Here is a 17,020-nt window from a genome sequence, read left to right on the forward strand (position 1 = left end):
TCCGTGTTCCTGCGTTATCTGGATCAGCAAAAGAGCTCATCAGCTGCTGCGCCATGAAGTGTAACACAGCACGCAGCAGGCCAGCGGCTGGCTGCGAAGGAACCAAGTGCTGCCTGGCACAGACAGAAAACCACAGCAGCAAGGCCTATTTGTGCAGTTTATTAAACAACAAAGAAAAATCCCCACTGAGCCCAAGTTCTGTAATTCGGAATTTGTTTGGCAGAGGACGATTTTAGACACTGAAAAGTTTCCTCAGAGTGCCTTATCCCTCCTACAACCAAAACTAACAACAGACTGCTTCAAAATCTGAATCTAAATCCAAATGCAAAATTAAATGTATCGAAAGTAAGTCTTTAAAAACAAACTCTTTATTAAGACTAAAATCATACAACTTGCAGTAAATTCTCTAAAGGCATGATATATATTACAGAGCTGTACTTGTCCTAAGGAACTGAAACGACAAACTGGTAACAGCATGAAAGGAATTCGGGAGAGAAATGCACTTTTGCCAAAGTGGAAAGACCTCAGTGAATTTCCCTACCACCCACCCCTCCCCAGATCCCCACAGCCTCCTCTGAAGCCACAACTTGCTCCTCGATAGCCTCCTCCTCGATAGCCACCCCTACCTCCATAGCCTCCCCGCAGGCTACCTTGGTATCCCCTTCCCCCTGAGCACCTGCCAGGGTAGCTGTAGCCACTGTACCCTCTACCTCTGTAGCCAGAGCCACGCGAGTAGCCTCCCCAGCCTCTGAGGCCACCTCCACTGCCATAGCGAGCCATTTTGGGGGGGCGAGGACCATCCCCGAACCTGGCAAAGAGAAACATGATACTTGAGATATATCCATACTCCATGCAATCTTACAGATTCCAGTTTTTAAAATATTACAGGAATAATCAATTGCCAAGACACTCTGTTAAGATGCCTCTATTTTCTGTTAACAGAACACAATGTTTGAATTCCAGTTGTACTTTTGCATCTTTTCCACTGCAGTAAAGAAAAGCTGGTGGCCTGCCCTGCCACATAAGCAGTCCCTCCTCTACATTTCCGACAGGTCTACACCTAGAAAGTTTTCCCCTCAATCCCACTTCTGCAGCTCACACAAACACATAGGGACCCCTGTTCCTGTTTACGTGAGCACAGTGATATTTATTTAGCTCCTCACAAGACACAGTGAACCATACATCGAAGCTGGTTTTTGGTTTGTTCCTTAAATTACTAACAGCTCACCGGTGTTTTTTCTTTGCTTCAGAAGCAAGACATGAAAACAAGGGGCAAGAGGGGTGCAAGCACATCCAAATAATCATTTTAATTCCAGAGACAAAGATGAATAGGTTCACCCAAAATAAATGTGGATTGTCTTTTCTTTAAAAGTCATTGTGTTTTGGAAGAGGCAATGACAGCTTTTATTCCTGAGAGTCACTTGTCCTTCCTGTGGAAACAGGTAGTGACCTGCCTGCATCAGACTTTGAACATGACAGTTTTACATACACTAAGACTATTGACTTTGAAGTGAAAGCCTGAAGCTCCTGACCACATGGGACAAGACTCTCCAGGTTATTTGAGCTACAGACTTCTGCACCCACTGTGCAGGGAGTGAGCAGTGGAGCTGACAGCTCTGACCTACTCTGTCTGGGTTCTGCGATGTCCCTGGGGGCAAGAGGTGGCGAGCGCTCCTCACCCCAGAGCTCGGCCTGCACAAGCCCACGGAGCCCAGCTAACCTTGCACTGGCAGCCATCAGAGTGATGCCTGCGGCTGACGGCCTGGAGATCTGACGGATCACATTCAACATTCGCTCATGTGCTGGATCCAGCATCCGAACAGTCTCAGGATCTTTAGTCACTTCCACAACCAGAGCCTCCATCGCAGCACGCAGAGCAGTGATGCAGGCAGCCACATTGTGTGGCATCTTCAGCTTGATCCTAGAGCAAAGTGTATTAGATGTATTACCACTCCTAGGAGAGAACCTGTTTCAACAGATGTTCATTCATCTTTCCATTGAGTGCTGCACACACTGAGCCAGACATTATATTCTCATCTTTGCAATCTTAATTCATCAACAAAGAGGCATGAAATTCAGGAAGCAAATTATTTGGAAAGATCCCTAAAATTTAGCATTGTTAAAGCATAACTATCCTTCTGCTTAAATCTGCTCTTCAGATGTAACATACTCAGATCCAATACATAACCCCTAGCATCAAAACAGAACAATAAAAAACCAGTAAATAAAACCATGAGGCTCCTCAAGATTTTGAAAACTCTGGGCCACCCTCAAAGTTATTAGTGAATTAAGCTTAAGCAATTCTTCACCTTCATTTTACTGACTGGGGAGCAGCAGGGGGGAAGACAACATCCAGATGGTATTTGGTCACGGCCATAAAAAGTATGCTGCTAGAGGCAACCATTTCTCTCCTCAGGCTGTGTTTCCAAGACTTAAAAACAAGGCTTCCTCAGCCTCTGTCTGAAGAGGAGGCCCAAAATACATAATAATTCTGATTCACATTCCAGTTAAAGGGGAAAAAAACAGCAGTTTTTATGGAAACTGCCTGGCACCATGTTTTCGATTTAAGCAGACAATAATATAAACCTCTCTCTTCCCCACAGGAAACAAAGGTAACGCCTTCACAATCAACCTGCTTGCTCTGGGGTTCCTGTTCTAGGGAGGTTTAGGTCTGTATTAGCAGCCGCTCCCCCTCAGCCTGTGTTCTTTCATAGACCTGAACATTACAAGCACCAAGGAGGCCCATACCAGTCATCTACCAGAATGAGCTCTCCATCCGACCAGACTTCCTTGGAGGCAAAGAAAAGCAGCTGCAGCGGGCTCACCAAGGTCATTGCTTTGGCAGAGATGGCTCGTGTTCGAATCTGCAGGTGGAAGAGGAATATGATCCTTGAAATAGAAAACAGATCCCTACACCCTTCTCTGGTCACTGAAACCAGAGAATTTTGTGGATAAATAACCCAACAACCAAACACCCCACATAAAAATCTAGGCATAATGTTAGGTAATTACAAGAGCACACATAGATACAAAATTGAATGCTAGGCAGGGATTCAGTACTGGTTGGTGTAAAAAAAAAAAACAACCTCCACCACCAAAAAACTACCTGCCACTTAAAAGTATTCATTTTTCCATGAGTGCATGTCTGCAATTATGCAGCTGACATTTTTCAAGGGCCATCTCATGCTTTGCCACCTAAAAATGACCAAGGCATAGCTGAATTATCTTCCTGCTTCTGCAGGTCCTACACATGCAAATTCTGAAGTAGCTGCACATCCATGCAACCAGCCTGCTTTGTCATTTTCTAGAAACGAGACCTTAAGCTTGTACTTGAAATGAGCATTTGGACCATATCAAGCCGTCTGACCAGAGCCAGAGATAACAGCACTGACTACATGGGTTACTGCCCTTTGTTTTAAAAAGGAACTGAAGAGCAGGACTTAGAATTTCAGCCTCCCACCCTGACATTGCCTCTCTCCCTCCTTTCTTTCACACAGGAGCACAATGGGCAGAATCTGTTGTATTTGTTTATCCTCAGAGAGATTTGCTCCTGCCTGGAAGTTACCACACATGCTGAAAAGAGAGAAAATTCCAGAATAGAAATTGTGGCAGAAAAAAGGCCAGTGCAAGGAGCATTGAACTTGCAGGTCAGAGGGATACTGCCAAACGCAGCAAGAAACAGATGACCAGACCACAGAGAGAAACTTTCTTTTAGCAGGTACATAATGGCTAGGAGAGCACTGCACAGAAATCCCTCCTTCACCCCAGCCTCCCCCAGGCGCTGTCGTAGCCACAATTAAACCACCATCTTAGTTACTCTTAGTTTTCCATCTGCACTTTGATTTAATAAAGCACAGCTTTTTAAGTTCAAAAGTCTTTTGGTGTTTTTAGAAAACCTCACTTGAAAGAGATGGTCAAGACATCCTGACATCAGGGGTGAAGAAGAGGCAAAATCTCACCACAATTCTGAACTATGTATGTGGAAATCCAAAGTATCAAGCTGAGCCCTCAGCCAGTGCCCAAAGGAATCAAAATTCCATTTATTACCAGTGAAATGGTTTATCTGCCATTACTAAAATAAGCTGCATGTCATCAAAAAGGACTGAGGATATAAAAATCAGAATAAATAAACTGTAATTCTGAACTGTCCAGTGTAGACAAGCTGAATAAAAACCCCTACAGCATCACTCTGCTGTAAGATCTTAAGAGGCTCTCCTTACAGCAAGACACTTTGCTATTTTGATGCTTATTCGCAAAAACATCTTTACAGCACCTCCCAGGCAGGAGGAACTCCTATTGTGCACAGCTGGTTTTGACAACAGGTGACAGAGCACTTCAGGGCCTCCCCATCGCTGTGCCAGAGTAAATGTGCACAGGCAGCACAAGCAGGCTGGCAGCCCCAGGACCGCCTCCTGTGCATCCTACACAAAGGCATCACCTTCATTTGCTCCTTGAAAGAAGGGTGAGCAGGAGCAGCTGAATTCATTATGGCTATCACTGGAGCACAGGAGAGCACCCAGGAGCTTAAGTGTACGTGTACGGTATGTGGTGAGTACACGGAATTAACGGGATGGAGGAAAAGGTCATGGAGACCCTGGCGAAAGCATCTCGGGGGTTTTATGAGGTGCTTGGGAAATGGGAGTTGTCCTCAAGAGATGACCAGTTACCTACATGCCAAAAAGGAAGCACTTCACTGACATGTTACATGTTCCTGTTTTCTCTCTGGATTCATAAGTAGCAGAAGTGATAAGGGCAAAAATTCTCTAGTGCCTAATTAGTATGGAAGAGCTCCTGAAGCTATCTCTTAAAGAAGAGAATAATTTAGATCTTTCTCTAGGAACTGGCTGTTTCCACAACACTCACAAGAACTTTCTACGCAGCTCTACTTCTAGAGACTGGAAGTTACTGGAAGGCTGAGTGACACCATGACCTCATGAGGTACACTTTGCGGGGAGGGGGCAGGGAGAGAAACACCAAAAAAACAAACCCACCAACAAACAAAACCCAAAACCCAAGCTAAATATTGTACAGTTTAGGGTTTTTTTCATATGACTTGTTTACCAAAAAGAGCCTCTTAGACAACTTGGCAGCATGTGATCAAGAACAAATTCAAAAGGCTTTACCTTTTCTCCAAAAACAAAGAAGGGCGATGGATACTTAATGTCCTGGCTGCTGAAAGGGCAGTTGACAGATGACTTGTGGATGAGCGCATTGTGCCCCTCAGTGGTAAGAATTTTTCTCTTCTCCTTGTGGTAGCAGACATTGGGGTAGACCCCAAAAGCAAGCAGGGAGATTACAACATCCAGATTATTATCTGGTCCAGTGTTGTTAAACGGTTGAGTCATCAAACATTCTGTTGACAGAGAACAGAAGACTGGCTTGCATCCACAAGTCACGTAGGACAGCACAGCAGAACTGGTTAGGATCCTGGATCAATGTATTTTCTGATTCAATCAACTGGTAGATGTGCATCTTTTCTCAAATGACCTCTGCACTCAAAGCATTTCAGTTCTACATTCAATTTATTCACGAAGAGCAAAAAGCTGAAAAATACTACTACAAAGCGGTATTTTTCTCTCCCAAGCTCTTCAAAAACAAGGAGAGAGGGGTTTGATTGCTGTACCACAATGTGTTTACCATCATCTGTTTTGGAGACAGATCTTTTGAGGGAGGTCAGAATGGATGTTTTCATTAGTTTATTTGTTACAAACCTCCCCAGAGACTCTGGTGGCTTGTTTTCAGGTCATCTTGCCCAGAAATAAAGTTAAGGATAAATGCAACAATGATCCTAGCAGCATGAGGAGAAAAAAAATTAAAGGAATTTAAAAAAAAAAAAAAGAGTGAGGAGGGAGATGAACATCTGCTGAATCCAGCCAGCCATGCTATTTAACTGAGCAAGCTTCTCAGGAACATCAAGCAAATTCAGAACCTGGTTAACGTCAAGCATTTTCTTTTTCCTTAGTGTCATGGTTTAACCCCAGCCAGAAACTAAGCCTATCCCAGTTGAAACCAGGACACTTAGAAAATTGACTATTATGCCACACTACTGCACATCCCTCCTGTAGCACAAACACAGAAAATCACAGGGCACATAGCACACTGTTTATATCACACCGGCTTCTCCCCAAGGAGAAAAGGATGAAAAGGAGCGGGGAAGCACAGCACATTTTGGAGATGCAACAAGTGAAGGAGAAAGAAAATCAGGGATGTAAACTCTCTAAGGACAATTGCTGAATGGATTTTTAATCCTGCAGCCTCCAAAATCTCCCCGTGTTGCACCACAGCCATCACAACTTCTCTGGTTTAGACAATTATGAGAGAATGAGACAGCACTACAATTTCATCTGAACACAGCTGTAAAAGCAGAACAGCTTTATGGCAAATCCACTACAGGCCTCTGTGCTTGTGTGCGCATGATAGATTATCTTGTTTATTTTTCTCTCATCTCAGAACGAAAAATGCAATCATTAAATTATAATTTCCAAGCAGGATCACCTTCAGGGAAGCCAGAATTAACAAGTATATCTTTTAGCTGGACCTTTGCTTCCCAAGTCATTCTAAGAATAGCCATGCTGAGTCTTCTGCGTTCACAAAATCTTTTTTCTGCTTCTTCGCCACCCATTCTAAAAAATAACAGAGTGAATTAGAAGTCTGTTCAAGAAAAGTGTGACAGCCAAAGCATCCACTGACGTATCTAGTCTGGTCACAAAACTGCTCACCCTGCATTACCCTTAACTTCTCATCAAATTGTGTGCCAAGACAATATACCTTGCATCATTCCAGGCTTGGAAGACGGAGAGCAAAGCAACATGATCTGAAAACCTGTTCCCAGCAAAATTCCTATGGATATAACCCAGGCGTTTGCCTTCACTGATGAAAGGTTCAGGGAAACAGGTGGCTGCAGAGATGGTACAAATAGCATCTCCCACACTGAAAGAAACCACAAAAGTTATCAGGATCGAGTTTATTCACAGTATTTCTGCCAGCAGCTGTTATAGGCTGTTGATACTAGTAACAATATCTTTGCTAGAGACCTTAGTAATGTGGCCCTTACCTACCAAGAGTTCTTCACAGAAACACTTCCCTGGAAGTGGATGTTAAGTTAGCTCCAATTCCAGTACTTACACACAAATCCTTTTATCTTCCCTCCCCTTCCCCCCATCCATACATCATGGTGAAGAGCCATCACAATTACAAACAACATATCTTTACTTCTGTTAAAGCAAAACGTGTGGATTCATTTTTCTTCTTATCTAGGTGTCAAATTTCACATCTCCCCACCTCTAGCTCACTGCTATACTTCAGTATTTAGAGGCCCACTCTTAACTCTTAAGCATTCAGCCTCTACTGGTCCCTTGCAGTTAATTCTGACTTTCATGACTACTCTATTCCCTGTACTGTTAGTTATTTATCCTCTGCTCTCATGAACATTTAGTTTCCTGTCCGCAGGTCTAGTATCTTCATCACAAAGGCAACCAGAGGGCTGGAGCACTTCCCCTATAAAGACATGTTGAGAGAGCTGGGGTTGTTCAGCCTGGAGAAGAGATGGCGCCGGGAAGACCATATAGCAACCTGCCGGTGCCTAAAGGGGGCTTCTGAGAAAGATGGAGACAGACTTTATACAAGGGCTTGTAGCGATAGGGCAAGGGGTAATTTAGATTAGATATTAGGAAGAAATTCTTTACTGTGAGGGTTGTGAGGCACTGGAACAGGTTGCCTGGTGAAGCTGTGGATGCCCCATCCCTGGAAGTGTTCAAGGCCAGGCTGGATGGATGGGGCTTGGAGCAACCTGGTCTAGTGGAAGGCATCCCTGCTCATGGTCAGGGGTTGGAACTAGGTGAACCTTAAGGTGCCTTCCAACCCATCTAGATGTATTGTTCTTTTCTCTTGTACAGTGCATATCTAGAGGCTCAGGAACTCAGAGAAATAAGATAGAAGAAAAAGACCAAGGAGACTGTTAAACTTACTAAAAAATACAGCCCATTATCATCATCTTGCCAAGACGAGGCTCAATGGGAAGCTTAGCTAGAATTCTTCCAAGAGGTGTCAACTCATCATTGGAATCCAGGGCATCAAGCTCTGAAACAAGATCTCTTATTATCAAAGATGGTTACCTAATCCCAGAAATCCTTAGATAAAAAATTCAGAATTTTAATAATTGTGTTTAAACAGAAGCCCACCTATATTTAAGTTTAACATTGTTCACAATATTGCCAACCTGATTTTCAAAACTGGTCCTACAAACAATACCTTAGTGCATGTTCTGCTTCAATGACAATTTTGCTTCAGATTTACTGATGTTTTATACCTCCTCCACAATCAAAATAATTGCTATAAGTCACATACATATTTTTCCATTTCTTTTTAGTTTGCTTCTGTACAAACCACTGTTACACTATTAAACTTTTTCAAGTCCCCGTATTTGATCTAATTAACCTAAACTAATTCCTGTCCCAAGAAAATCAAAGCAGCCCTACCTCAGCCAATTGTAGTCTTCATTGCAATTACCAAATCACAGAACCCTCTGTTCATCAAAAAGAGAACACTACACTCTCTCTTCCACGAGGCTTTGCCTGCCCTTGTCTCCTTCCATTACCTAAAAATTATCACCTGAGCTCATCCTCGAAGCTATTAACCACTGTCAATAACAAAGTCAAACAAGTTTCTGTGGCTGTTTGACAGACTGAAGGATCTCATGAGTCTCCTTATCTTTCTAGCCATTTGGCCATAACCATTAAACTACACTTTCTAAAACTCTTAAGTTTGCACAAGAAAAACCAACACAAGTGTGATCTTTAAAAACCCTTTTAAGATATAAATTAAAAATGCAAACTCAATAGTTCATGTACTCTATTTACAGATTACTTTGGGAAACTTCAGCATAGCTAAAAACTTTACACAAAACAAAACAAAAAAACACCAAAAAAACCCTTGTAGCCTCAGCAATTAAAAGGAAAAATGAATAAAAAAAAGGATTCCTTAGCTACATTTTTCTTGGTATCTACTGAACTGAAAAGCCTAGGGAATATTTTGAAGAACAGCATGTCTCATCATCCTAAAAACACGCTAGTACTATACATGCACTGCAAAAAAATCACAGGTCATCCAGGAAATGGAGACACATACAGAAAGGTCTATTTGGCGTCAAAGCTGAAAACATTTGCCTTTTTCCCTGGTTTTGCATTTCTTATCTGAAGTGCAAGAAACACACTAATATTTTTTAGATCAGAAAGTCATTAAACTTTAATATGTATCCCTAGCTATGTTCTTCATTCTGGTCTCCCTTCTATATACAAGCAATCTAGACTCCTCACACATTTTTTCATAAAATCAACAATTAAATAGATTATTTCAGTTCTTAAAAATGTTAGGTGCTTATTTAGTGACATTTACAAAGTATGTTGAAGTTTGAGATCACTGCTTCAAATCTAAAGCATGAATTCAGGGTTCCTCCCTGCTTCGTTTTACTCATATTCTGGTTAGTTCCTTGAAGAAACTGGGGAGACAGCTTAACCCCCACCTCAGTTTCTCCTGTTTTACAAGGATACTAACATTTGCATATTTATAAGCTGAAGATTTAATTGCTTGACAAAATACTGAGATCTTGGGTCAGCAAACTGTACAAAGCAGTAATCATACAATAAACTACTAACCTCTCTTTCTCAGTACTTCTATAGTAGTTTTTTAAGCGCCTTCGGCACTAAACTAAGTCTGTCATACACAGCAGTGCCACAGCTGGAAAACAGGAAGCTGGAAGCTAACATAAGTTACTGGTAAAATAACAAAACAAGCCTTAAGTTTGAAGGCTCAAGTTTCTTAAAGGAATGACACTCCACTTGGGAATTTAAGTATTTCTTCAGCTGCAAAAGACACTGCCACCCACACGATGCATCCAGGAAACACCTTGCTGTTTCAGACAGCATGCTACTACACAAACAATCTAACCAGAGATGTTAAAGCAGGTTCATAAGTGATCATTATACACGGGAAATCACTTGGAGTCAGCTCCATTAAATACATTTTTGTGGACAATGGTACCTCTTAGTGTGCGTTCTGCTTCAATCACTGCATCCAGAGGTGGTGGTTCTATTGCTTTGGCCAAAAACTGACCAATTCCTCCCAGCCGCAGCAACTTGATGCTCAAAGCAATTTCATGAAGTGGTGTTCGAAACATTTCAGGTGTCCTATGAGTCTGAAGTCTGGAATGAGAAAAGAACAAAAAAGCTCACGTTTTTCTGAACATAGGCTTTGATCACCAGCAAAAACTACCACCCTCCAAAGCAAATACAGCCTCCCAGCCCACCCATCAGCTCTCACCGTGCTCCTGTAATTTAGGCTCTTCTACCAGTATCTACCTTTCATGCTTCTCAATTCTCATCTCTGGGTAAATTTACGCTGGAAATGCACAGAGGGTATAGCCCTTGCGTCAACACTACCTGGTGTAGTTTCTAGCATAAGCTGAGCATGTACAAAGTTGGCATGGCTGAAGCCAGATTCACAGCATGGCTGTGTCCAGCCCCACACTTGTCCCCTTACAGTCATCTCCTACTTTGCTAAGGAAGGTTTTCCACTCCTGAGACAACAACCTACTTTCAGTCTGCCTTATGTAAAAGCACTTCTCCGCTTGTCCTTCTATCAACTCCAAACCACCCAACTTCTGCACATTTCTGCTTTGATCACTAAGAAGATGAAGTATTTTTCCTGGATGCTTTCCAAAGGTGTTTTTCTGCTAGGAAAAAGACTCGATGGAAACAGAGCTCTTAAAACTTCAGCACAGTATCATTAGTGATCCTTTAGCTTGTTGGTTGACATACGAACTCCTAGGAATGACTGCACTGAGCAACAGACAGCCAGAAAAGGTTTCAAAACACCTCAAACAGATTTCCAGATTCAGCTGGCACCAGATTTAGACAGTATCTCTCAAAGGATTACCTGCACCAGTGACAAACAATTTTTCTTTCCTAGGCACCACAGAGCTTATGTTTTGGGTTTATATTTTTTGAAGGAAGGTAACCTTAAAGTCATGAAGTCCCATGATTACTGCAGTAGCCTAAAATCAGTTCACTGTCAGAAATCCTTCATTAAAATCACTCCACTGTACTAGATAGAACACAAAAATAAATTTGAGTGATTTAAGGAAAGTTTTTGATCAATTGATGCTTTCAGAGGTTACAAAAAGTTGAACATCAAAACATAGCTAAGCTCTAACAGCCATCTGAGAAAGGGGCACAAACTTTCATGGGAGAGATCAAACACTGAGCGTAACAGCTGTGTAGACTTCTGCAACCAGCAAAAAGATTTCCATGGCTCTAGTAACTGAGAAAAAGCTTGGCAGCTAGAAGAGGTCAAAAGTTTCAGCAGCAGGGAAGGTGCTAGGGCAGCGTGAAGGGCCTTCCTGGCCACAGAATGGGGATGGAGGGAAAAGTAACATCTGTATTCCCTGCTTTTTACTACTTTCATGACAAAATTGCCTGTTGGGTGAAGATGCCAGGTGCCAACAATATTTAAAGGCAGACTAGAGCCTTACCCTCATTACAAAGCTTTTTTCTGCCTTACCTCAGTCCCCCAGCAGCATTGTTTTTCTCCCAAGAGGTTCTGTAGGTTGCAGTGAAGTGCTTACTAATAAAATCATGAACTATTTATCCATCTCATGCTATGAATAAAAGCATATAAACATGTTGTTTTTTTTTTAAGCAAAAGAATGGAGATATTCCAGTGTGAACAAAGTTCACGCACCTCCTCTCTGTGCTTTCTAACATTATTTCCCCAGTTTGATCAGAAGTAGCACAGAACAGTTCTGGGAGAAATCTCTGAGGTTATTTCTAAAGAGCACAGCCTCACCTTTCAAAGCGAGCTCTGCTGCACAAATGGAAACAAAATCCAGCACGCACACGTCCAGCTCTTCCTTTCCGCTGCTCCAAATTAGTTTTTGATGCCCAGACTGTGGCATAGTTTGTCATGTTATTATGAGCAGTAAAAAGCTTCACTTTTTGTCTGTTACAGGAAAAAAACCCAACACTTAAGATCAGATGTTCTTCATCTTAAGTCCTGCCAAATCAGTTCTTATTTTATTCCCTGCAGCCACACTGCTTTTAAGAAGCAAACCACCCTGTTTGACTAGCTAAGATTTGGCTAGTTAGGCATCTATCTGGAAGCTAAAGTATCATACTCTTTATAAAGCAGCGCCCCAAGCTATACGCAGAATGAAGTTTTCACAGTTGTCTCAAAAGCTTAAAATTCTTATGCAATTAATGAGATCCCTATGTGTAATCTGCTCAGAGAACATGCATAGCAACACAGGATCTGTAACAGTCTACAAAAATCTTCCTCTTTCCCATCAGCTATACACTGAGCGTTTGTAATACTCATTTGGCAGATAACATATTTCAAATACGCATGGAGACCCAGTGACACCTCACATGAATAGTGTCAGCGTGAATGCAGCCGACTGAAACCAGCCCACTGAAATGCCAGTGTGGTTTATAACCCCGCTGAACAGCTAAAGACAATGTAAATTTGTCTTGAGTGAGTTAAAGCCCTTAAACTCAGCTCTGCGACTATGGGAACACAAGGCAGTTCTGTGTGTTCAGAAAACCCTTTTTGCATTCCAAAGAACAGGATTTACACAACAAAAAGCTGCTTCATGAACTCACTTGCAGGAGTCTATAACATAGACCACATCGTTGATGGTAATGCTAGTCTCAGCAATACTGGTAGATAAAATAACCTACAAAAAACAGGAAATGCATAGTGAAATATATTTGGTCTGAAAAAGTTAAGGATGGACTGCAAGATCAACTACATAACTTATACAAGTCAGCAATACATTCCACAAAAGCACAACAGAACTCCACACAGAGAAGGCTGTCATACTTTCGTTACTCCAGGAGGCACAGGATCAAACACTCGACGTTGTTCCTCCAAAGGAATTTGCGAATGCAGAGGTAAAATTCTATACTGGCGGCCTCCTACAACATAAATACAAGAAGGTTGGTAACTACTACTATGTGAATCTCATTTCTTCTTTGCACAATACAAATACAAATTTCTATCCATGCGTTCTCATGACAAATTAATCCAGCTCCCTAAGCCACTCATCCAAGTCTCCTCTTTGCACAGTCAATAGTTTCCTTCGGAAAAGATGAAATATAATAGAACACAGTTGCTTGTACCAAAGTGTGGATTCTTTTCTAGATGCTTCTGCATTGTATATATCAAGTTCCAGCCAGGCAAGAAAACAAGTACAGCTCCCGGGATGTTCAGAGTCTTGATATAAATTAGCAGGGCCTCAATGAGTTCAAAAGAAGTTTCTTTCTCATTCAGCTGAGCCATGGAGTGCTTTGTTTCTGGGCCATATTCATCACTGCAAATAAGGTTGCAATTGGCCTACAAAAATCAAAAACCAACCAAACAAAAAAAGACACAAAAGAAGTCATATAAATTAATTTATGTGGAGACTGGCTGGCCAGGCAAATAAGAAAATGAAATACATGGGTAGCTGATAGGGAAGACCATCCTGGGCACAGCTCACAGAATCACTTGCAATAAGCAGTTCAGGTTCTGCTCCCCAGCTTTCTAATAGAAAAACTGAACTATGAATCCATTGCACTGAGTTACAGCTCAATACAAATCTGCACCAGTAAAGCATCAAATTAATGTAGCTTCTGTTCAGGTGAATGGGGATAACGTCATAAAAAGGAGAAGAAAATGCTTTTCTCATTAAAAACTGGTCATTTTTTAAAATTTCAAATAACTTACTTAAACAATAGTTTCAGACCTACAAATTAAGAGCTGTATCATGAAAGTGATAGATTCTTGACAATGGATGTAAACACTATTAACTGCAAGGGAAGAAGCAAAAGAAGGGACAGAATCTAAATTTTCACCTTGAAAAGATATCACCAAGCTCATATTTCTGTATCTATTTCTTCTTCCAAGGTCACCAATCTTTTCACATTTAAAAGCATTCCAAGTTTATCTTTAGAGAGAAGCAGGCTGACAAAACATGAGAATTTTAGCTTTAAAAAAAAAAAATATTCTTCAGTTTACAGGGGCAATGAGAAAATTCAATTCCATTTCTGAAGTTAACAGCAATCTTGGATATTAAAAATACAAAAGCTGCTAAAGATGTTGAAATTCAACAATGCCAGAAAAATTACACTTGAGCTAGAGTCCTAACTAGCACTTGTTTAATTTTTCGTATTAAAAAAGTCAAACATACATCATCATCGTCAGCGCTTTCCTCATCCTTCTCTTTCTTCTTCTTTTCCTTTGGTGGAGGAATGAATTGAGTCATCTGAATGCAATCTTCCAGAAAATAATCTGCAAGGACAGACAACCACTGGTTATCAAGACTGACCACTAAAAGCCTGTGTAATGGAACATAACTCTTTTCATCTTCTCTCAAGATTCTCCTGATATAATTGTGATGTTTCTAAGTATGAGGCCAAGCTTGGAGAAAACTTCTTGGCTGTACACTAGGGGATGAGAATTATTCCCACATTATCCCAATGATTACTCCTCTATTCAATATACTTCCACATATTTTTTTACCTTTTTTTTTAAATACTGGCTGATTTAAAGCTATTTCCATTACCCCCAATATCACAGACAACTGATCTGAAACACCATAGCTTGATATTACCATGTCTCTGGTCCTTTGAGGGGGCAGAGATGTGATTTTTTTTATTTTGGGGAGTGGTGGGTGGTGTAGTGGTGGTAGTATTATTTGTTTGCTTGTGTTTTTAAACCAAATGGTGCTACAAAATGGTTCGTGAGCCACATCTGTAAGACGTGACAATACAAAAGAAATTTATATCTTGCTGTCCCCATAATCCTAAAGCATATAACCGAAAAAATAAAAACTAAAGCAGTTCCTGAAAGTGCAACTAATGATTTACCTTGAACAGGAAAGGTTCTACCGAAGACCTCAACGATAGGACAGTTGAAGAAGTATTCACAAAACATGTTAGTATCGATGGTGGCAGACATGAGGATAACCCTGATTTCAGGATATGCCTGAACTACGTCTCTCAACACCACCAAAAGAAAGTCAGTCTGCATATAAAGAGAATAAACACACCATTAATTTCCCACCCATACAAAACAGTGTCTTCCCAAGAGACCAGAAGGAGTTACAGACGTACACGTTCACTGAACAGGAACTTTTCGGGACAAGAGAAGTAACAAGTATCACAAAAATGTTCTATAAACAGAAACAAGTTGTCAATGCTTTATTTAGAAAATACAGCAATTCCTGGGATAAGTGAATTTTAGGATTTCCAGTGTAAAGGAGGGTTATTCTTTTATCAGAATGAAACAAACTAAAGAAATGCATTCAAAAATGGTTTGCTTCCTTCCTAACAATATATTACAACCTAAGGTACTTTTAAACTTGGTTTACACACAAAGTAGGTATAGTTCATAAAATTAATAGGAATGACTAGCTGCAGTTTTATTGCAAAGTTTTATAGTTCTATTTAAACATGACATTTACTTAGTTTTGCCATGCAGCTAGGCAGGCCCTTAGTTCAACAGATAAAATTCTAACCTCAGTCAAAATTTCAAAACTTATATTTTACATCATTAATATAAACCCAATAAATGAAGAGATGCACCAGAAGTATCTGCATTGCAATTCCATCCAAATGAGTCCCCAGATTCTGTCAAAACAAGCTTAAACATCATGTCAGAACTCAGTGGTTTCTCTCACTCTCTCACTCATTCTCTGCCGCACTTGGTGTGGCAAAGCTGAAAACTATACAGAAGAATCAAAGGGACAGAAAAGGTTTCTCATTTCTTAAATTATATATAATCCCTCCCCTAATTCTATTGTCAACTTGTGGCTTTTTTCTTCATGTCAAAATCAAATTTAAATGCATCACTATCAAGACTGCAGCTTCTGTAAATACTACTGCTGTTCTGTTATAGCAATACATCATTGTCAGTAGAAAAAGCGCTCCAAAATAAAAGCAACATTCAGCATGCTCCCACATTTGGACAAGAAGTGCTTGTACCACAGTGTTCTATTTTCCAAAGAGAACAAGGAGATTCTAATAGGAAAAAAGACACAGGGCAGCAAGGTCACACAGGTCCTTGCTCTTCTAACCAGGCAAGGAGTAATTAAGAGTTTCTGAAAATCTTATGGAAGATGGAAAACTCACATATATGGCATTTAGTAAGACACAGTTTCCTTTCATGTTAGCTATTACACAAGAACACATACAAAAGTTAAACACAACAGAAGCACAGAGAGAAATAGGACTGTAACCACCAGCTAACTCACATTAATGTCTCTCTCATGGATCTCATCAACAATAACATGACTAATGCCACGGATCCCAGCCTCCACCTTTCTCAGAAGAACACCTTAAACAGACATAGTAGTTAAATGTTCATGTAACAGCTCAATCTTCCCCCCCCCCTCATTTCATCACAAACAGTTGCGGCGGTTTAAAAATCAAGAAGTGCGCCGGCTGCCCAGCACCTTTTACAACCCCACCTCTAATCACCATTTCACAAGTGATGGCGAGGGTATAAAGTATTATGACTAGAGAGACTCTTTCTTCTTTCCCACCCAATAGTGCTTCCCCTTCTGTCTTCTACAGACAATCAATATACGGCAATTTTATCTCTTCAAGAGATTATTTCTGTGTGGTATTAGACCTGTATTATCATACATCTGAACAACAATCTTTCTTTGCACAACAGCGTATCAGCAAACTTCTTGAATCCAAAAAAACCCACTTTTTAATCTTTCAAACAGACCTTCCAAAGATTTTAATCTAACTATATCTCTGCTTTTGTTGCTAACTCGAAAGAATTCAGATCCATAAGTAACAAGCTCCAAACACAAACAAACCAATACAGACCTACAGTGCAGAACATCACACTGGCATGCGGCCGAGGAAGCACAGATTCAAACCGCACACTGTATCCACAGCTTTGCCCAGGTTGCTCTCCTCTCTCGTATGACACACGCTCTGCTACAGAAACAGCACTAATCCTCCGAGGCTGAGGG

At 40.9% G+C, this 17,020-nt stretch overlaps 1 protein-coding gene across 7 annotated transcripts in view; it reads right to left on the reverse strand.

Moving 5' to 3' along the window:
* The window catches only part of DHX9 (DExH-box helicase 9), a 51,640-nt gene that overhangs the window by 22,289 nt on the left and 12,331 nt on the right, over window positions 1–17,020 (reverse strand). For 2 of the 7 annotated variants that reach the window (XM_040610717.1, XM_040610714.1), the window contains exons 12-27: window positions 16,872–17,013; window positions 16,286–16,368; window positions 14,901–15,057; window positions 14,222–14,322; window positions 13,173–13,386; window positions 12,874–12,968; window positions 12,654–12,727; window positions 11,842–11,994; window positions 10,039–10,199; window positions 7,968–8,079; window positions 6,769–6,930; window positions 6,496–6,623; window positions 5,124–5,353; window positions 2,749–2,864; window positions 1,721–1,921; window positions 677–808 (exon numbers count right to left, since the gene is read on the reverse strand). In XM_040610717.1, coding sequence (XP_040466651.1) covers window positions 677–808; window positions 1,721–1,921; window positions 2,749–2,864; window positions 5,124–5,353; window positions 6,496–6,623; window positions 6,769–6,930; window positions 7,968–8,079; window positions 10,039–10,199; window positions 11,842–11,994; window positions 12,654–12,727; window positions 12,874–12,968; window positions 13,173–13,386; window positions 14,222–14,322; window positions 14,901–15,057; window positions 16,286–16,368; window positions 16,872–17,013 — 2,261 coding nt within the window. Of the gene's footprint in view, window positions 1–143; window positions 809–1,720; window positions 1,922–2,748; window positions 2,865–5,123; window positions 5,354–6,495; window positions 6,624–6,768; window positions 6,931–7,967; window positions 8,080–10,038; window positions 10,200–11,841; window positions 11,995–12,653; window positions 12,728–12,873; window positions 12,969–13,172; window positions 13,387–14,221; window positions 14,323–14,900; window positions 15,058–16,285; window positions 16,369–16,871; window positions 17,014–17,020 lie in introns of those variants that run through there. The other 5 variants (XM_040610713.1, XM_040610720.1, XM_040610718.1 and 2 more) reach the window with 4 other exon arrangements.

The sequence above is a fragment of the Falco naumanni genome, chromosome 11 (genome assembly GCF_017639655.2).
Source record: "Falco naumanni isolate bFalNau1 chromosome 11, bFalNau1.pat, whole genome shotgun sequence".
NCBI lineage: Eukaryota > Metazoa > Chordata > Aves > Falconiformes > Falconidae > Falco > Falco naumanni.